This window comes from Molossus molossus, unplaced genomic scaffold, assembly GCF_014108415.1.
Source record: "Molossus molossus isolate mMolMol1 unplaced genomic scaffold, mMolMol1.p scaffold_m16_p_19, whole genome shotgun sequence".
NCBI classification, from domain to species: Eukaryota; Metazoa; Chordata; class Mammalia; order Chiroptera; family Molossidae; genus Molossus; species Molossus molossus.
This window is the reverse complement of record NW_023425354.1, coordinates 106,578-127,370: the sequence shown is the minus strand read 5'-3', so window position 1 is coordinate 127,370 and position 20,793 is coordinate 106,578. Positions and strand designations below refer to the sequence as shown.

General features: G+C 53.4%; 1 protein-coding gene and 1 long non-coding RNA gene across 4 annotated transcripts in view; one reads left to right on the top strand and one right to left on the bottom strand.

Annotated features, from left to right (window-relative positions):
- The window catches only part of B3GNTL1 (UDP-GlcNAc:betaGal beta-1,3-N-acetylglucosaminyltransferase like 1), a 38,561-nt gene extending 31,442 nt beyond the window's left edge, over window positions 1–7,119 (bottom strand). For all 3 annotated transcript variants that reach the window (XM_036269615.1, XM_036269617.1, XM_036269616.1), the window contains exons 1-4: window positions 7,091–7,119; window positions 5,790–5,906; window positions 5,589–5,688; window positions 1,929–1,993 (exon numbers count right to left, since the gene is read on the bottom strand). In XM_036269615.1, coding sequence (XP_036125508.1) covers window positions 1,929–1,993; window positions 5,589–5,688; window positions 5,790–5,906; window positions 7,091–7,105 — 297 coding nt within the window. In that variant the 5' untranslated portion in view covers window positions 7,106–7,119. The remainder of the gene's footprint in view (window positions 1–1,928; window positions 1,994–5,588; window positions 5,689–5,789; window positions 5,907–7,090) is intronic.
- Window positions 423–2,146, top strand: LOC118634821. Its single transcript, XR_004960408.1, has 3 exons — window positions 423–620; window positions 900–1,097; window positions 2,054–2,146. It is a non-coding gene; the product is annotated as an uncharacterized LOC118634821 (long non-coding RNA).
- Window positions 7,120–20,793: the final 13,674 nt, after the last annotated feature.

Genomic DNA, 20,793 nt, shown 5'->3' with positions numbered 1-20,793 from the left:
CTCTAACCGCTGAGCCAAACTGGCCAGGGCGACCTCCCAATTTCTGAGAATGAGCAGGCCAGGCATCCAACCTGCTCTTTCTGTCTGGTCACTGAACGCTACAGGGTATTTTCCACCCTCCTGTCTCCTCTCTCCTCCTCAGACAGCGGTCAGTGGTTCTTGACCCTCCTGTGTCCTCTGCTTTATGGTGATTGTGCTGACTTCTATCACCAGCTTTCAGCTCGGTGACTCCTGGGATTCTCACCATTCTAGTCTAGGCCCCATATTTTCCAACACTTTTACCTCTGTTATGTCTTTTTTCCTTCCCTTCAGAGAACAAAAAGAAAGTTACAGGAGAGACCATGTTGAGGAGAGGGTGACCTGAGTATTTCTCTCTTCTTCCAAGACAGAAACTAAGCTCTTCAAGCTGGGATCTCCACTGGGGAGACCCTAAGATACTGCGAGGATGGGGATGTTCCAATCTAGCCCCGGCTGCCAACTCAAATGAAGTTACTATTGTCATCAGAGAAACATACATGATCACTAAAATAGTTCAGAAAGAGCAAACTTAAACTAAAAAATGAAAAAGGAAATCACCGTATGCTTTCACTTCAAGACCATAAAAAGCAGCTCTCAGTGTGGTGAGTAAAGCTATCTTTGTCGGACACTATCTTTGTGAAAATGTGGGATGAACCATCAGAGTGTGAAAACAGGCCCAGAATAGGATCTGAAAGGAGACATCGGAACAAGAGGGATGCTGATGTGACAGAGAGATCTGAGGGGTTTTCATCTCAGAAAGAAGGGAGATGAAAGAGACCAAAGCAGCAGGACAGGAACCCACAGCCCTGCTGGGGTTTCAGTGTCAAGAGCAGGGTTGTGTAACAGGCAACTTCACGTTCTCCCCAAACTTCCACTTACAGGTTCCTGGTCGTCGAGGAAAAGGCAGAGTCCATATGCAATGAGAACAAGGTTCCTACGTGAACTAATTCAGCACGGGCAGAAACTCAGCCAGCGCTGGGCTGGAGAAGGAAACCAGCAGCCCCCAAGGAAAGCACAGAAGACTGGGAGCTCCACACCCCAGACTCGGAGAAAGGAGTCCCAGGGAAGACTGAGTACAGGTAAGTGTTCTTCAGGTAACTATAGAGAAAAACCATCCCTGCGTGTACACTGCGTATGCAGCCATGTGTTCCTCTCACCCATCACAATCGGCTGTCATGTCATCAGACAGCTTACAAGGCAGTGACTCCCTCGGATCTGCAAGGACCCACTTCACTTCCCTCTTCTGTGCCGGCCTGTCCGCCTCCCCCCAATGACAGCACTGATGCTTCTGTTACGGAAATCTCCTCCAGAACCTCAGTGCCCTAGGAGTGAGATGTAGGTCAAGGGCATTCGCATTTCTATAAAGTTCTTGATACAAAATACAAAATGCAAAAGGATGCTGTCGACAGCACCAATTCACACTTCCCAACTACCAAGCATCTACAACTTTAAAAAATTTGGTTCATCTGGCTTTTAAAAGTAGTGTCCACTAATTTAAGTAGCTTGTGTTTCACTGTAAAGGGTGTGAAGCCCCTGCTCCCGCCCTGACCTGTTCACCACCACCCACTCTTCCTGGTTTGCTTGTCATACACCTTACATGAATTCTTCGGCCTAAAGGCTGCCAATCTTCCAAGTATCGTATTTGTGAGCACCTTCCCAGTTTGCATTTTTTGTTTATGTGATTCTTTGCTATGCAATTTTGCTTTCTTATGTAATCCTACTTATCAAAACATAATTAACTCATTAAGTGCCATGGTAATTAAATGGCAAAAACCCATCAACCTTCACTTTTAAGTCTAATCACAATACATTAGAATGATAATGTTGAAAACCCATACTAAAATGTAAGATCATTTAGTTATGCAACCAATCATATAAAATGTATATAAATTTTAAAATAAGTTACTTACCGAATCCAAAAAGCAAAGGTAAGACCCTGAGCTCTGTGCTATTGCTTGGTTCTTAGAATATCCAACTGTTTGAAAAGAAAAAGAAAGGCCCTTTATGATTAATTCTCAGTGGTGTCCTCTTTCAGAAAACCCAGTGTGATGTACCCTGCGGGAAAGCGTGGAGCACACTACACCTTCACGTGGAAGTGGGTCCACCTCCGGAGTGGGAGGGAAGAGAACCATGCTCCGTGTTCAGTGGTTGACACAGTAAGCACGACGCTAACCCACAAAGGGCCCACCAGCATCACATGTTTAATCTGCTCACTGAGGAACACACATTCACAAACCTATATTGAGTACAGCACTAAGTAATCTAAGCTCTGGGGAATATGTTTTTAAAAACAAAAGTAGCCTGGCAGTGTGGCTCAATGGATGGAGCATCGTCCCAGGGACTGAGAAATCCTGGTTTGATTCGTGGTCGGGGCACATGCCCGGGTTGCAGGCCCGGTCCCCAGTAGGGGGTGTACAGGAGGCAGCTAATTGATGTTTCTCTCTCATATCGATGTTTCTATCAATCTCTCCCTTTTTCTTGCTCTAAAAAATCAATAAAAACATATTTAAAAAACAACAATAAAATAAAAACAAATTAAATGTCCCTGAATGGAAGGGCTGAGGTAGACACTGGCAGGATGCTTTGTTTTTAAAGGAAGGACTGCTTTTGCTGTTGTTGTTAATCCTCACCCAAGGATATTTTTCTTTTCCATTGTTTTTTTTTTTTCTATTTTTAAGATAGAGTGGAAGAGAGGGAGAGCAGAGAGCAACATCAATGTGAGAGAGACACATCAATGGGTTGCCTCTTGAATGACCCCAACTGGGGCGGAGATCGAACCTGCAACCTAGATACATGCCCTTGACCAAGAATTGAACCGGAGACCCTTCATTCCACAGGCCAATGCTCTAACCGCTGAGCCAAACCGGCCAGGGCAGAATGGCTTTAATGTATTATTTTAGAGAGAGAGAAACATCAATTTGTTGTTCCACTTATTTACGCATTCATTGGTTGATTCTTGTATGTGCCCCGACTGGGGATCAAACTTGAATGCTTCGCGTATCGGGATGATGCTCTAGCCAACTATGCTCCCTGGCCAGGGGAGGAATGCTTCCTACAATGTCTCTGCGGGTAGAAGTCACGACACGATCACCTAGTGGAAGGGGTGACATGGCTGCATGTGAGCAGCTGGTCAAATCCCTGACTCTGGGCAGCTACCTGAGCACATTCAGCAAGAAGGCGACACTGCTGTGTCTGCAGGTGAGCGTGTGCATGTCCTGCGACCCAGCAGCTCACTGACAGCCACGGACCCAACAGGACGCATCTACACTGTTCAAGACGTGACTTTTTTTGTTTTGCTTAAAGTAAAACTCCAGTGAAGAACGGAAAGTGGTGAACACACCACAGTGAGAACAACGGTCCTGGGTGACGTGCAGACACCTGCGGAGCAAAGCAAGCCCAGCACGGTGGCAGACACTCTGGTGATGTTTACAAGTACAAAGGCAGCAAATGCATCTGTGCTGTTAGGAGTCAGGAGAGTGGGTACCCCTGGGGGAAGGGGGTGGCTCCAAGGGGATTAGGGGCTCCTGGAGGCCGGTAATGTCAGCTGTTCATCAGGTGCTGGCTTTATGCTGTGTTCAGCTTGTGAGAATTCCTTGAGTTGTACAATTTTGACAAGTGCGCTGTTCCGGAGATGTGGTCACAGAAGAGGGAGGGACCGAGGCTGCTGGAACTTAGGCAGACACCCTGGCACAGAGCACACTCGTTTTAAGGAACATGTGAGGACGAAGGGTGATGTGCGAGCACCAGGCTGCCTAGGGCAGGTGAGCACAGCCAGCTTCTGCGAACTGTTGTCAGGCTGAGACAGGGCCAGCGGGAACGGTTTCTGAATAGGGAATGCTGTGTGGAAATTCACACTGAGCAAGCTACGTCTGGGTGCTGAAGGCAGGGCAGATTGTAGGAGTTATTTAACCCCAAAAGAAGGGGCTGAGGAGACTTCAAGGGGTACAATGACCACTTTCCCTAGAGAAGAGGTTGCTGACGCCTAAACTGTGCTAACCAGACAATTACATATTTGGTGCCACCAAGAAGTCACACAAAGCAAAACAGATGGATGCCCAGTTACACAGTCAAAACCAGACAACCTGGAGAAGGTTATAGGTCCCCAGGGGACACTAGCAAAGTGTCTGTTTCAGGCCACATCCAAGGTATTTCCTGATTTACTGCTATAAGGAAATCACCTCTCCAAGGCAGGGAAAGGGCAAGTCCCTCCTGTTACTCAGCTGCTCTGGAGCACCCAAGTCAACCACAGTGCAACAGAGAAGTAAAGACGATTAACAGCCATCCGCCCTCACTCAAAGGCTGACCCAGAGCAATGCTGTTTTCACACAAGGTAGCAGCTTAATTTCTAGCATTAATCCTAAAGCTTAGCCAACCCAAGCCAGTAAACAGAATCCCAGACTTCAACAAACTGCAGGTATAACAAGGCAGAGAATAAAATGCAGAGGTCTTTCTCTGGGCTTGCTTTGCTTTGCAGTGATGATGGAGACTTAGCTACAGCTGTTTTGGTGATGGCTGCAAAGCAAGCCCAGAGAAAGACCTCACGGGAATCAAAACCAAAGAGCAGCATGTGGAAAATGAAATATAGGAAGAGACTTTCCACAGTGATATTTAAATTAGGAGGAGTTCTGCTTAAAATGTCACTTATTAGAATTGGGGTTCAGAAGGGGAAAAATCAAACCCAAGAATTTGGGTAATGAAGGAACACGCTGCTCACTAAGGAAGCTGGAAGTTTCCCACAATGAATCTTCTGTTTGGCAAAGACAAGGAATTTGCTTTAATATTATTGCCTTGAAGAAAGTCAAATGTTTGTGCCAGGGCCTGATGTTTGGGGAGGCCCAACCCTTTGTGAGGGGAGCTGGTTGTCATGGTCACAGAAGAAAAAACTCAGGCCACAGTGTGGCATCAACATTCCTTACTCCTGGAGAGAAGGTGGAATTGTGTTTTATTTTTATTTCAGCAAGTGACCACATCAGTAAGAAATGTTTTGTTTGCTCTATCATGATAGCAAACAATAAACGAATCTTAATCCAATTAAAATAACTCAGCACTCCTGAAAATAGATACTTTGGATCTATTATATTTCCTATTTAGGAAAATATGTCCTTTCAGACATGATCATATTAACTCAATTTTGTTAGTGTGTAATACAAGATCCATCTTGCCCAATTTAAAAAAGACAACAGGATGACTCCATTTTTTCACACTATTACAACAATTTTTGTTATTCATAGAATACATACAAACGTGATATGGGTCAAGTTATATTTAATCCACAAAAAGTACTTTATTAAAGACAAAACATGTTGTTATCTATTGATTTCTTTTTTGAGAGAGATCGATTTGTTGCTCCACTTATGCATTCACTGACTGATTCCTGCATGTGTCCTGACTGGGGATCGAACCTGAAACCTTGGCGTATCGGGACGACACTAACCAACTTATGTGGTCAATTCAAGTGTTACTCAGGAGGCTTTTCACCAGGATTTAAACAACATGAAACTACTGATGTACACGAGTTGGTAAGAAACCATTCACTACAGCTGAATAAAAAGCTAAGCATGGTAACTGACCTCCTCGGGGAGAAGGAGAATTGTGCCCTCCGACGACCACCAAGATACCGGAACCTTCAAGCTTTACTTTCCATTTTTCAATGATAGCCATAGACCTGTCCTAAAAGCAAGAGCACATTGGCAGGTCAGGAAACGCCCATCAGCGCAGTCAAATGTGACTTAACACGGGGGCAAAATCATCAGTGGGGAGTATTTAAGTACCTTACTGGCATCATTAAAAACTGAGAGCTCCATGGAACCTTCAAAGTCCTGCTGCAAAACAGACCCCAAGCACTCGTCTAGCCAGGGCTCAGCATTGTGGACAGGGAGGATCACAGACTGGAATTCAGAAAAATGGGTTAGCAGACAGCATGAACACTGAATTCACCCAGCACATGCTCACTTCGCACAGGACCAGGCCTGAGTACAGAATGACCCAGGATCTGGCTTCCAGGGAAAGAATGTGTGGGGATAAACACATGGGGTCTCTGCCTTCTCTCCAAGCTCTTCACTGCCTTATGCTCCAGAGATTTATTCTGTGTCACTTGTCCCTGATTTGGTCTTTGGGATGTTTTTTGAAAAGGAAACAAAAATCTGAATAGCATCAAAAATGTTCCCAACTCAAAGGCAAATTTATGGTTTCCAATCACTGGTCAGAAACACCGTCATTTTGGTTGAAACAGCATCTGCGCATCTTTCAACTCAGTCATGAAAATAACTGATGGGTCCTTCTCTGGGTGGGATAAGCCTTTCCAGTAAACCATGACGTTGGGGAACAAAGAAACCCTTTCAAGAAGCACTCCACTGCTTCACTGGGGCGGGAGCAGGCAGGGGAGGTGCGCCCGCTCCTCCTCAGCCTCTCTGCACTCAGCAGTGTCGGCCCTTTCCTCGGCCCAGGTGAAACTAGTTTCTAGCGCACGAGGAAACCCGTGAACGCGACTGCCCCCAAACCACCGACCGCGTCCGCACAGGAAGCACCCAGACCACCCAGGTGTGCACGAGCGCAGGGTGCACGAGCGCAGGGTGCACGAGCGCAGGGTGCACGAGCGCAGGGTGCACGAGCGCAGGGTGCACGAGCGCAGGGTGCACGAGCGCAGGGTGCAGACACGTGCGAGCACGCACACGTGCGTCGGTGTCACTGGGAAAACCCTCCGTGCGGAAACGGCCTTGCGATGCTCAGGGAGCTACAACCACGAAAACCCAACCCTGCCACACTCTCCCGGGAGGCTCTGACCCACCGCGTGTCAACCACAAGGGGGTTCCGTCCACTTACACATGTACTCCACTTTGGACTGATTTTTTCAAGAAAAAGGAAAAAGACTACGTCTACTCAAGATCTAGCCTACAAATCAGGACGTGAGTTGTCACAGATGCGGCCGGCGCTGGTGGCTTTGGGCGGAGGCCCTCTGCGGAAGCCCAGTAGTGGGGGCACTGCGAACCCGGGGACCGGGGGCAGGAGGCAGAGGGGCAGGGGGGACGGAAGGGACGGGGACGGGGGCGGCAGCCCGCGGCCCGCTACCTACCACTAGGGCCCGCATGGCCACCCTCCTCCTCCTCCTCCGGATGCCCCGCCCTCTGAGCCCACGTCCGCCCACAGCGCGTGCGCCGGAGGCGGAGCCGAAGCTGACCGCCTCTGATTGGTACAGAGAGACGTCGATCTGGTGGGGCGGGGCGGGCCGAGCGGGGAGTGGAGAGGCGCGGCCTAGAGCGGCCGGAGGACTGGGGCCGGCGCCCCGGGAAGGCGGCCGCGGCCTGGCCTTTCGGCCCTGGGAACCCTGTGTCCCGGGTGACAACTCTCTTCTCCCTGGACCCCGGAAGCCCTCGCGCCATCACCAGAGCGAGGTCGTCAACTCCGAAGTCCTCAGTAGAGTCGAGTGCCACAAAAGCACGTGGGTGCTGCAAGCCTTCGTGGGCGGGGCGTAGCCTTTTGAAGAAGGTGGTGTGTGTAAAGGAGGCAGGTAACATGTCATTTGCACCATCTGACCTGAGATCCCAGGAAGGCGGTTGGACGAGGAAGGCGCTGTTAAAGCATCTTCCCACCACCAGCGCCCTGCGCCCCGCGGTGCCGCCCGGTCCTGGAGACCTCGTGGCTGGATGTCGCGGCCCGAGGTGGACGGGCTCCGGGCGGGAGCCAGGTGGACTAGTGCCAGCACGCGCAGGAGTGAGAAATGTGCCCAGCTGTGCCCAGCACTGTGGTGCCAGCACGCACTCGGGTTCCCCCTCATCTCAACTAACCAGCGCGTTCACAGCCATCGCTGCCAGGACTGCTCAGAACTAAGGTTAAGTGCACATCCTTCTACAAACTGACCATTACGACAGAGCCAAACTTCTGTGTGAGGCATCCCTTCAAGTGTACCTTTTCCTTAAATCGCATCACTATTTCCAAAGCCTGTTGCACAACTTGAAACTCTTAGGTCACGTGAGTAAAAACTGCAGCCTTATCTAAGGTGGAACACAAGCTGTCAGAGAACTTGTTTCCAAGGACCTAATGTTCTCTGGGGGTTGGTGTATTAGGAATAGTGTCATTTTAAACGACTTGGTGAAAAGTCACATTGTAGCTACCAAAATATGGGGTCTGATTCAGAGCTGGGCCCCAGTAATCAGTGGGAGGAAGAGATGGGGTGGTGTCTGGCACCACACATCCCATGGACCAGACTTGGGCTTGGCTGCTCACATCTGGCTTTCTGTCCATCTGTCTGTTCCCAGAAATGTGCTTTTTGCTGTGTCCGTCTTAATAAAAATTTGGTTAGAAGCTGCTTTTTGCAAACATTCAGCAGTATTGTGGCTGGGCGGGGGCCTAGACGGTTCCATTCACGGTAGGAAGATTCCCAGCAGAGATCCTGGGGAGAGCCATGGTCAGACGAAAAGATGAACAAAGTCAAGGACACCTGAGGGAAAAGCGATGTACAACGTCTACTGCTTGTGTTTGGTTCACCAGGTGACATTTTCTCTACCTTTGTTTTTGTCTGTTTGTTTGTTTTTATCCTCACCTGAGGACATTTTTCCATTTTTTGTTCAGACAGAGTGGGAGGGAGAGAGAGGAAGAGAGAAAGAGAGAACCATCGACGTGAAAGGGACACATCAAGTGGCTGCCACCTGCATGACCAACTAGGGCCGGGGACAAACTGCAACCGAGGTACGCGCCCTTAGTGGGAACCGGACCCTGGTCTCTCTGGACCACAGGCTGACGCTCTAACCGCTGAGCCAAATCGGCCAGGGCTGTTTGTTTTTTTAACGCAGACCATTTAGTGAATACTGGCTAGGGCCTCTGAATTTTAAAACTGCTCACCAGCCTTCTTACGGTGCTGGTGCAGGAGGCGAGGAGGTGGCTGGGCCCAGAGCTGGAATGGGTCTGCCCTGAGTGCGTCGTCAGGGGTGTTCAGTCTTTAACGACAGCCTAACCTCCAGGGCAGCATCCTTTCCAAGTGTCCTGATGGGATGAAACCCATCAGAGCACTGGCAGGACCTCCCTGGGCAGTGGATGCTGCTAGGACGGTCAGAGCTGCCCAGCGCTGTGGAGGACAGCACCCTCAGACTAGGGGACTGGCTGCCCATGGTGGCCAGAACACCCTGATAATATATCTGTTCATGAGGGAGCAGCCACGCTGTCTGAGTGTGTGACATGCACAGTGTCTCATTTTTTAAAAGGCTAGTCTAGACTCACAGGGTTGATTTAGGAAGCCAGAGCTGGACTTCCTACCAGGTGAAGGAAGTAATGAGGTTCCCATCACAGAAAGAATTTAATTAACAGCTGAGAAAACATTTGGTGTGGATTGGTGGGAGCACTTGAGTATCGCATAGGATGTTTCTTTTGGCCTGGGTGCCGCTCCCTTAGCCCGGAAAGCAGAGCCTGAGTCTGGGCCTGTGCAGTGAGGGTGTTTGTTCCCAGGAAGCTGGGGATAGGAGAGTGAGGCAGGGAAGGAGAGGGGGCCAGGGTGCTCTGTCGAGGGGCCTCCCCATTGTGGTCAACTGGAGCTGGGGTCCTGACCTTCCCAGAGCCCTGGAGCGTTGTCTGCCTATGCTCAAAGGAGAGAAGACTTTACCCCCTGGGCCTGTCTTTTGGGGTGGCAACTGCAAGATCCCACAGTTGTTCCCAGTCCATGGGTGTGTAGCTCACTGTAGGTCAGAATTGTGTGCAGTGGCCCATCTGGCCTGAGTCAGGACCCTGAGGGTGGTGAGGGCTCAGTGGCAGGTCAGAAAGGCAGGAGGCAAAGTAGAACTGAGGTGTCCCCTCCAGCGGTACAGTCAGCATGTGGGGATGCTGCTGCAGTGATGTAAGCCAACTGCTCTTCAAATCCTGGCTGACTGACAGGTAGGTGACAGGTACCTGTGGGAGCTGTGTGCATGAGCCAGTTAGACAGCTTCCTCCTAAAGGTTAATAGGGCATTTCATCTGTGGGAGAAGGGGCTCGGTGCATCCATGTCTGATAGAACTTGGAGGAGGAGTGGGGGAACCAGCAGTTTTGGGGTTGGACCCCAAAGCTTTCTTAACTGGCTTTTACTGGGAGACAGTCCTACGTGAATCTCTTACCCCCTCTCCCCAGCAACCAAGAATGCAAAGGCTTGGCATCCGGTTACCTGGGCCATCAGGTGAACAGCCTTGGGGAGAAGGTGGTGCTGCCCTCCAGGAGTCCTTGCTTTGCTTTCTGGCTGGTGAAGCTCAGGTCCTCTCCTGCTGTGCAGCCCTGCAGGTGCAGAGTCTGTCTGGAATGGGGGCTCAGGGAACCCCTGACCCTCAGGTCCGTTGCTCTGAGAAGTCAAGTCCTTTGTCTCAGACATAGGAGCCTTGTATCTCCTGTCAGCACAGTGAGAATGTGGCAGGCACCTTGTTGGTTTGAAGTAGAGAGAAACCTCCACCCTTCACAGTTCTGGAAGGCATCCCAGGACACCGTCAGGTTGGGGGCCCTGCCACCTCCTTCCATTCAGGGTCCTGGCTCTTGGACTGTAGCTATGAAAAGCAGTGGGGAAAATCAGTGTATAAAACCCTAGGGTATGGACAAACACTTTTATCTTTTCACATTTTAGGGCCTCCCCACTTCCTCAAGTCCCCCAGCACCCTGCCAGCCCATGTGCACCCCATCTTCATGTGAAATGCTCTCAGCACTCTCTCTCCCTATGTGGGGGTGGGGCCCTGCTGCTGGCAGAGCCCAGTGGCCATGTGAGCCACCTGCTGACTCAGGGCCAGGACCCAGCAGCCGGGAAACCAGGGAGACGGCTCCCAAGATGGGACCACTGGAGGGCTGGGACGGCCCTGCTCACCTGCCAGGTGGACACACACACTGACTCGGGCAGTTCTGGCCGTGAGCACATCCATCGCCCAGTCAAGCAGAGCTCCACCCTCAGCGAGTTCACAGGCCCTCTGCACCCGGGCTCCTCAAATCCCCAGGGTCGATTTGCTCATCTGGGAGAGGTCGCCCCTGGAAGGCGCTGGTGGCTGGCTCACCCTGCAGCCTCCGGCCCAGAGCAGCAGCAGCAGCAGCAGCAGCAGCAGCAGCAGCAGGCAGGTGCTCAGGGAGAAATGAGAGAGAGAACAGGAGCAAACCGAGGGAATCTGCCCTGTAATCAGATATTTAGATAAGACAGTGTCTACACAGATCTCATTAGAGACCTAGTAACATGAAACCATCTCAAAGTGTTCAAAATGCTGTGTAACTGATTCACATGGTAACTACGGAAACTGCCAAATACCAGATGTGCCCTGTCTGAAATAAACTGGGTTTGGATTATCTGGTTATTTTAATCAGTATGGACAGTAAAGTAGGCTCTCCCAGAATTTACACTGTCTGGTTCTATGGCTCAAGGAGGCAGCTGCAAAGGAGGGCCCCTACCCCACCCCAGCCATGTCCAGTCTCTCCACAAAGTGTATGGATCTGGCTTCTCTGGGACCGTATGGTAACTCAGGGCTCATGCTCTCCCCTCTTGGAGACCCGTCCAGGTTGCACCAGCCTTTTGCTGGTCAGAGGAACCCCTGATCACCTCTCACCAGCCACCACCTGGGTAACAGTCATCCCTGCACAGTGGCCTTTCCGAGGGGAGAACCTTCAGCTCTCTCTAGGAGAGGTGGGTATTGCTTCTGTACTCGCTTCAAAGTTTTAATCAGCCCTGTACAGTTTGGCTCAGCAGTTGGAGCATCGGCCCGCAGGCCAATGAGTCGCGGGTTCGATTTCCGCCAAGGGCATTTACCCTGGGCCCTGGTCAGGGTCATGCGGGAAGCAACCAGTCGATGTGTCTCTCTCATACTGATGTTTCTCTCTCTCCCACTCTATCTGAACAAAAACAGAATAATATCCTCTGGTGAGGATTAAAAAAAAATAAAATGGACGGGACCCTAAGCAAATAGGAATAAGCTTAATTTTTTTTAAACAAACTCTCAAAGGCAAGAGTATTTTAGAACATGTCTTCTGAGGCCTTTTTAGCCCCACCCGTCCCACCTGTCGACAGGACTGCTGTGAGTTGTGAACTAAGGACACAGAAGAACAAGAAGTAATAACAGGCAAAGCTGGGCATTGCCCCTAAACTGCGGCTCTGGCAGGCCGCTTGCTGGGTTTGTGCCCCAAGCAGCCATTCAGCAAAGCGCAAGGCTGAGCCAGCCAGGTCGAGACTGTCTGCTCCGCGCCTGCCCACAGCGGGTGAGCTGAGAAGATGCACCAGCGTGTGAGACCCGCACAGCGTGGACCTGTTTATTGAAATGAGAGGCGCTGCGGGACCTACGTGTTGGCTGCTGAGCCTCCGGATTGAAGAGCAGAGGAAGCAGCACGAGATATTCGTGGGGCCGAGCGGGGCCTGACCATGGCGCTAGGAGCAGGTGAAGAGCTTGCGTGTGCTCACCTGTCCTGAGTGACCAACACTCACAGAGCCTGCCTCCTTTGAAGGGAGGTGACCGTGGGCTGCCAGGAAGGGGTGACCGAGGCCCGGCATGTCCACCTGTTATCCCTCACAGAGTGTTGTCTTGGATGTCGGCCACAGAAATGAAGAAAAGGTCAGAATGCAGGCTGTCGGATGGTGTCCGTCATGGCAGACACGGCCCACACCAAGGACCCAGGACAGGGCTTGCTCCGCACCCTCCGGTCCCTTCCTGCCGTGGCCCCTGTGAGCCCCGGGGCACTGAGTGTCCTGACCACTGCTGCTCCCAGTCCCGTGGGGAGAGAGCTGCTCACCGCCCCACCTCAGCGCACAAACCAGGGCTCCACTGTCTTCATTTGTTCGGTCTTGTTTCCCGGAATATCTGCAGGTCGACCTTTCAAACCTACTCAGTGAGACAGGCCACAGATAGAGGCTCTTGGCCAAGAAAAGCATAACTTGAGTCCTTCTGGGAACGAGGTGGGGTTAGGTTAGGGCGGCCCGGTGGTGACCCGGGACTGGGGTGTGGGTGTCGCAGACGCGTTCTGTGGCGGAGAAAGGGCCATCTGGGGAGAGGCGCGTTTATTTTCGCTTTCTGAGGTTTAGTGCTTCCTGATGAGACATTTTTGGAAGTACAGGAAATTCGTGGGTTTAGCTAAGGGAAAGTGCCTCTGAGGTCCCCCTTCCGCCCGGCGAGGGCACGTTCCACGTGGCGGTGGGAGCTGAGGCCCGGGCCTGGAAGGCGCTGCTGCCTTGTGGCAAGCCCAGTGGTCCTCCCCCGCGTCACTTCTCTCAGAAAAGGTGCTCAAAATGCCCCAAAATGCGGATTTGTCAGGAAATGGTCTAAGGTTCTTAAGATCCACAGAAATCATGGGCATGAGCAGGAAAATGGAAAACAAAACAAAACCAGCCGTCCTGGGGCTCCTGAGGGCGCCCTCGGCAGGCCACAGCCCAGAGAGGCCCTTCCTCGGAGGTGCTGGATGCAGTGTGGCTTGCGGCCTCCCTCCAGCCCCCGGCTCCCTCACCTGCCATGCTTTTTGACTCCGCTCCAAGTCAGGAAGTCAGGCCGCATGGTGGGGGTGGCGGCTGGGTTCAGGGTCCAGGAGACGGTGCACAGAATGAGGGGGTGGAGGGTCAGCAGAACGTGTTCCCACGTGGCCTGAGCGTGGGCCGTGAGGAGCAGACACCCGTGGCCAAGGGGACGCTGTGCACACACCCTCCCTGAAAGCGTGATCCCCTGGGGCCTCGAGTGAACGTCTGCTGGGGCCAGAACCCTTCGAGGAGTCCAAGTTCTGGGGAGCACCAACCATGCAGTTGCAGGGTGCACAAGATCATCTGCCTCGGGCCCTGCAGCTGGGCTTGGCCACCCAGCCCGGCTGTCAGCGCCGCCCTGACCACCACCCGGGGGTGGCAGCCGGATTCCCTCTTGGGGAGGGAATAGCCGGGTCTGGGCACAGGCTTGGTGGGTCCCCTACCCCAGGGCCACCTCACGGTCCTGACTCTGGTCCCCACCGGCACCCTGTCTGCGGCTTTGGGGTTCAGGGTCCCTCTCTGACATCCTAGAGAGGGTCAGGAGGGACTGTGGGGTGGGCGGCTGGGCGGTCGCCAGGAAAGGAGACTGGACATTCAGAGGCTGGTCACCCAGGGAGATGGCAGCCGCTCCGCCTGCCCTCGGCTGGACTTGAAAGAAGTGAGAACAGACATAATTCAAAGACGCCAACAAAAGGGCTTCCTGTTAACACCACCAGACGTTAACTCCTTTTTCCTCCGCACCCCGTGCTGGCGCCTCGGCAGGCGATGTGTCCCCCAGGGTGACAAGCCAACCACTAAAAAGAAAGTGAAGATGCTGGCTCCGGACTCTGTGATCTGCTTTTTAAAAATTGGGTTTGAAATGCAGATCCTGTCTCCCAGGCACCAGCGCCAGCCTCCTGGTCCTTGAGTGGCCCTGCAGACTTTCTGGGACTGAAGGTGAAACAGCTGTCGTGGACGCTCTTGACTCAGTTTACTCATCCCACGCAGGCTCTGCACACACACATGTGTACCAATGCCCCATGCACACTCGCATGTAGACCCACGCACACACACGTGCACATGTTCACACAAACGCACCTGCAACCCCAGGAGAAACCTGGGACGCACAGCCGCCGTGGGACAGGTCAGGAGGACCACGCAGAGATCCCCCTTTTTTCTCCCAGGACCTCTGGAGCAACTGACTTGTCTTCAATGGTAAATTGACTTTTATAATTAAGAAACACGGTTTAAAACGTTTCAATTAGCTCCCTAGGCACTCAGCTGTCATCTCTTCCACCTCGTTACCCCTACTATGCACCTGAGGCTGGCAAGCAGGTGGCCACCCCAACCAGTATGCGCACGACCCCTCCGCAGTTCCTAGGGCTGCCACCGCTGTTTTAGAGTGACAGTGTCAGGAGTGGACGGGAGAGGACAGAGTAAGGGAGGGAAATGAAGACCTGGCTCACCCCTGCACCTGTGTGCTGCCACCCTGTGGGGCCCACACTGTGGTTTCGTCAAGTCCATTTACAGATGGGGAGTGGGTGGAGCAGAGCTGAGGTGGGCTCCCTGGCAGCACACAGGATGCACCAGCGGTGTGGGGGAGGGCATCTTTCTCTGCACTGCCCTGGGGTTTGCGGCCACAAGGCAGAGTGTCCTGGGCCTGCTGCCCAGGCTCCCCTGTTTCGGGCCCCACAAACACCAGCAGCTCTTCAGGTCCCTGAGTAAAGGGGCTGGAGCAGCGCACCCAAAAGAGGAATGAGTCACCTCCAAACCCAGAGCAGCCACAAGTCTCCCGGCCTCTCTGGTTGTGGGCGGGCCAGAGACAAAGGCTCGTCCTTCACCCAGGAAGGCATGTCTCCACCTGCCCCACACTGGACCCCTGGAAATCCCACAGGCAGAGGAAGCCCCTAAGTTTTCATTTCATTTATTCCTTACACTGACACGCAGCGCCACCCGTGAGCCTGGAGCGGCGTGTCCCCAAGTGGCAGGGACCACGATACATCGTGCAGTTATGGACCAGTGTGATGTCCTGTGGAGGGATGGTGGTCAAGATCTCTGCGGGCTAAACTGTGGTGTGGGGCTGGAGAGTTGACGTACCTGAGGTAGGGCAGCGAAGGCACATCTCTGGTGACAAAAGAGCGTGTTCCTGACGGGGTGTGTTCCTGACACCAGGGGTATTCATTTGCTCGAGCGACGAGCTACATCTGGTACAGAGCTGCAGGTGGAGTCACCACCTGGCCAAGCTTACGATGCCCCCACCCTGCCCTCCAAGGTCCATCTGTCTTCTGCAGAGGCTACCAGGAAAGTTAAGTGGGGGTGCGATGGGGATCACCCTGCAATGTTCTCCTTGATGGTAGCGCTAACCTCTGCCACCCCTTCAGGAAGGTGGCACTGCTTTTGGTTACAGTTTTTCTGGGTGGAGGCAGTTCCAGTGGCCTCCAGTTGGCCTTGCCCTGTGTAACAGCCCTCAGTCCACAGGTCAGGGAGGCAGTCGGTTCTGCCAGCTGCGTGTGTCTGGTCCAATTAAGCATCTAGCCCTGGCTGGTTTGGCTCAGTGATTAGAGTGTTGGCCTGTGGACCAAAGGGTCATGGGTTTGATTCCTGGTCAAGGGCACATACCTCGCTTGCAGATTTGATCCCTGAGCCCAGCTGGGGTCATGTGGGAGGCAACAAACCGATGTCTCTCACATGGATGTTTCTCTCCTCCTCCTCCTCCTCTTCTACTCTATGTAAAAATCAATGGGAAAATGTCATCTGTGGGGATTAACAACAAAAAGCATTGCAGAATTGCCCTGGCAGGTTTGGCTCAGCGGTTAGAGCGCCGGCCTGCGGTCCAGAGAGACCCAGGTTCGGTTCCCGCTAAGGGCATGTACTTTGGTTGCAATTTGTCCCCAGTCCTGGTTGGGTCCTGCGGGTGGCAGCCACTCAATGTGTCTCTTTCACGTCGATGTTTCTCTCTCTCTCTCCTTCCCACTCTGTCTGAACAAAAAAAGGAAAAATGTCCTTGGGTGAGGATAAAAAAAAAATTTTTATAAAAAAAAAAAAAGCATTGCAGAATTGAGGGGAGGAGAACTACAGGTGGGTTTGGGGGACCCCTGTGAGACAGACCTGCTAAGATTCCATTGACCACCTGACCTCATGAGCCCCGCCTTATGGCAGGCCGCAGTGATGTTTGATGTCTCTCGGAATCAGCGTCAGGTCAAAGTGTCCACTTGTCCTTGAAAGTTCTGATGATTTCCTTCTCTGCAAAGCACAGTTACCCTGGTAAGAGGCCACAGGTCCCTTTGGTGAGAATGTAAATTTTCAGTAGTGTACGGGGTCCTTCCTCAAGGGTCCTCAGCCTCCCCTTCATTCAAGGGGTTCTGGGTCTGTAAACTGGCTCAGGTCTGGGAACAGACTGAGGGGCCATGACTAAGTGTTTATGATTCAGGTTAGACTTTTGTTCATCTGATCCAGAGCATCACTGCTTGAACTGACTGAGGACGAATTCCACGCCCACCAAGCTCCGGCGGCCCAGGGCCCTGCGGCTGGGCTCCCAGTGGCTATGGTTGGTTCTGCCCCAGGAAGAAGAGGTCCTTGGGGGTGCTCCCCTCACAACTGTGTCTCAGGTGTCGGAGAAGGTGTCTTCCACACTCTCCCACAGTGGTGAGGGGTCTCAGATGACACCCACCCTCACCCTCACTGTTCCTAGGCCTTTGAGGGCCTTCGTCCACGTGGAACCAGACAGGCCCAGCCTTTGGACCCGCCGTTGTCTGTTAGATCATGTTTCAGCTGACCGCCAGCCACCCTGAGTCCTTCGAACCCACGGGGGCAACATCAGCGCAGACTCTGGTCAGTGAGCTGATCACCTTGTTCCCTCACAGTGACTCCATAGCCCCGTCCGTTCTCACTTTTCAACACCATCTGAATGGATGAGAAAACTAGCAATTGTTTTGGAGCGAGGGGCCTGCCCTCGTGGGCCCCCTGCTGCACATCATCGGCAGGAGCTGCTGGAACCTGGGTGGGGCGGCAGGCCGAGCAGGGGGTCCCCAGGAGACAGCCTGGCTACCCTCCGGTGGAGGGGGCGGTACCTGGGGCCCCGGTCCGTCCACGCGCAGCTTCTCATTCCCGTGGACCTAGCTCATCACCCGCTCCCCCTGCCCATTTCGGAAATACATGTTTCCTCTAACCTGTTTAAGGAGGGCGCACTTCGCCCTGACTTCTTGGGCTAGAAGGAGTCGGTACTGACGTCGAGTCCCTGCGTTATTGATCTTGCCTCTGTCTGGGGTAAATGTCCTGAGGTCGCACTGGAGACCTGACCTTCCCCCTCCGCAAACCATCTGCACCCCAAGTGGTACCAGCTCCTGTCCCTTCCCCGACCCCTGCCTGGGTCCCCTCGACACTATTTCCAAGGTCTGCCAAGCACATGTGATTGCCCCCCCCCCCGACGCTCCTCAGGCCCCGAGGTGCCCACTCCACACTCGCCCTGCGTGGGCTTCTGAGGCCCTGCCTTGTCCCACGTGTGAGCACCCTCCCCTAAACACTGTCGGGAGAGGGGAGACCCACTTGGCTCACAGAATTTCCCAACACCATGGTGGGAGGCGAACCTTCACAGGTCACTTCATGCAAATGGAGCCTTCAGGGCAAGTGGATGATGGCAGCCTATGGCCACAGCAGAGACCTCTGGCCTCCACCATCAGCAGGTATCTCCCTCCCCATGCTCCAGGACCTGCAGGCTTGTTCTCAGCCCGTCCAGCAGGGGGCAGCCCTGCACCCTGAGGTGGCCTCTCCCTAGGGCTGAGCCAGTGGGACAGGAAGCTAATTGAATGGGAGGAGATGAGGCCCCACCTGACAGGCTCTGGACCAGGGCGCTTTACAGCCTCCCCTGCCTGCTTGCCTGGGCTGAGTCACTGAGGCGGGGGCCCCAACTGACCCAGGGAGGGCCCGTTGCTGGGGCTCCCAGCTGGGGACACAGAGGGTCGAGCCTGCCACCTAGGCTGTTCCCAGGCAGTGGTCGAACTGTCCACTCCATCCCCACCTCCGCCTGTGGCCTGTGCAGCTCTCTCTGGGGTGACCCCGCTTCTCCAGGGAGGGTAGGTGGGAGGGTTGGGGCGTGTCCTGCTCCGCAGTCCCAGCCCCAAGTGTGGCCACTCTCGCTTTGCACCTTCTCCCGGCCCAGAGAACAACTCAGCGTCCAGCTGCAGTGGTGCCCCCGGTCTGTCAGCTCCTGGAGGACAGAGGCCGGCACAGCTAGGCCTGACTGGGCCAGGCTCCGCCTTCAGGCCGGGGGCTCTCTCAAGGTGGGGGCCTGCTTCCCTAGGGGTGCTAACTCCAGGGAACTGAGTGCACAGACATTACAGCTCAGCACTGGGACCTGTGTCTGTTCAGAGTGAGATGCTACCAAAACCAGGGCAGTCGCTGCCAACAACAGCGAAGTAATCATTCCACCTGCCAGGGGAGCCGAGCTTCACGCTGAGACGGGGGGCGGGGGTGGGGGCGGGGGGCATGCAGTGCACACACCAGGTGCCTCAGCCTGCACCTGAAGCCCATGCCCTGGCCGACTGGCAGGAGCCCCTCAGCTGCTGCCCATTCTCCTCTGAGGCACAGGCTCACCACAGGAGGCTCAGGTGGAGGGTGTTGGGATGACGCCCCCAGCGCTCTCGGGGCTGTTTCCTGATATAATTACATGCTGCTCCTGCAGTTGCTGAATGTTCAATTACAAGCGTTTGCTTGCAGAACGTCATTGGACCACAATTACAATAATTACGTCCAACAGAAATGACCTCAGAGGAGACATGGAGGCAGAACTGACCCGGGAGGTCGGGGTTGGCAGGAACCTCCCTGGCGACGGGGGTGTCAGTGACAGAGGCAAAGCAGACAGGATCAGTGAACCTCCTGAAGAGTTTTTCAGGTGCCAAAAGAGAAAATTTCCTAGATGTGTTTAGGAAAAACTTGTGACACTTTTCTGGAAGTGCTCAGGTCCTAGGGGAGGGAGCTGGTTCTTCAACCAGCAGGTCCAGGTGACTGGCCATTTGAACAACAGAATGACCATCAATACATGTTTGTAAACCTCAAGACTGGGCAGAAAATACCAGCATTTACAGTGGTTGGGATATGTTAGTGGCTCAAAGAATTTATGCTGTAGGGAGCATGCCGAGGGTACCCCCATGGGGGGCCCCTGGACACCCAAATCGGCACTTGTGCAGACCCAAGGCCTACCTGCTGTGATCAGCAAAACCACACCCACTTTGCAGGAAATAGACTCAGAACCAGACTCTGATCCACAGCCTGTGTGAACCAGACCAGGGAGGGGCAGTCAGAGTCCTGGTCCATCCACCACCCATGGGGCCTGCACACACCCCAACATTCAGAGGCTGGGAAAAGACGTCCAGCTATTAGGATGGGCAGCAGTTAGACCTGAGCAGGGGCAGGCAGAGGGAGAGAAAGGGGTCGATTGTCCATGTGCATTTCTGCATGTCCATCGGGCCTGTGGTCGTCAGATCTCTGATTCTATCTCAGGACATTGTTCAGCTCCATGGGTCACCAGTTCCAGTTGCCTAGCATGTGCACAGGTGGCTCAGCAAGAGGGGGGCTGAAGGGACAGGAGTGGAGAAGTCCAGGAAGACAAAGCCCATGCATACTGAGCTCTGCAGCTGACGGGGACAGCCTCACTCTGAGGGTATTTCCACGCGGCCAATAAGTTCCTGCTGGCGTTGCTGCGCTTTGTCTCTCTTTCTCTTTTTTTTTATCCTCACCTGAGGACATTTTTCCATTTTTTGTTCAGATAGAGTGGGAGGGAGAGAGAGAGCGAGAGAAACATCGACGTGAAAGGGACACATCGAATGGCTGCCACCCGCACGACCAACCAGGGCTGGGGACAAACTGCAACCGAGGTACATGCCCTTAGCGGGAACCAAACCCGGGTCTCTCCGGACCGCAGGGTGATGCTCTGACTGCTGAGGCAAACTGGCCAGGGCTGTCTCTCTTTTTTTAATCCTCACACGAGAACATTTTTCCATTTTTGTTCACAGAGTGGGAGGGAGAGGGAGGGGGAGAGATAGAAAGAGAGACATCGATGTGAGAGGGACACATCGACTGGTCGCCGCCTCCTGCAGGCCCTGCATCAGGGCCGGGGACGAACCGCAGCTGAGGTATGTGACCTTGACTAGAATCGAACCCGAGACTCATCAGTCCATGGGCTGATGCTCTGACCGCTGAGCCAAACTGGCCAGGGCTGCACTTTGTCTCTTGACTGAAATTTTTCCTTTAAGAAGACAAGAAGCGAGGTCTCACTGTCTTGCCGGTAACCCGGCCCCACAGACCTTGCTCCCCATGAGTCTCGTCCCTACTGCACTTACAAAGAAATGACTAGAGAAGAGGAAACATAGGCGTCTGCG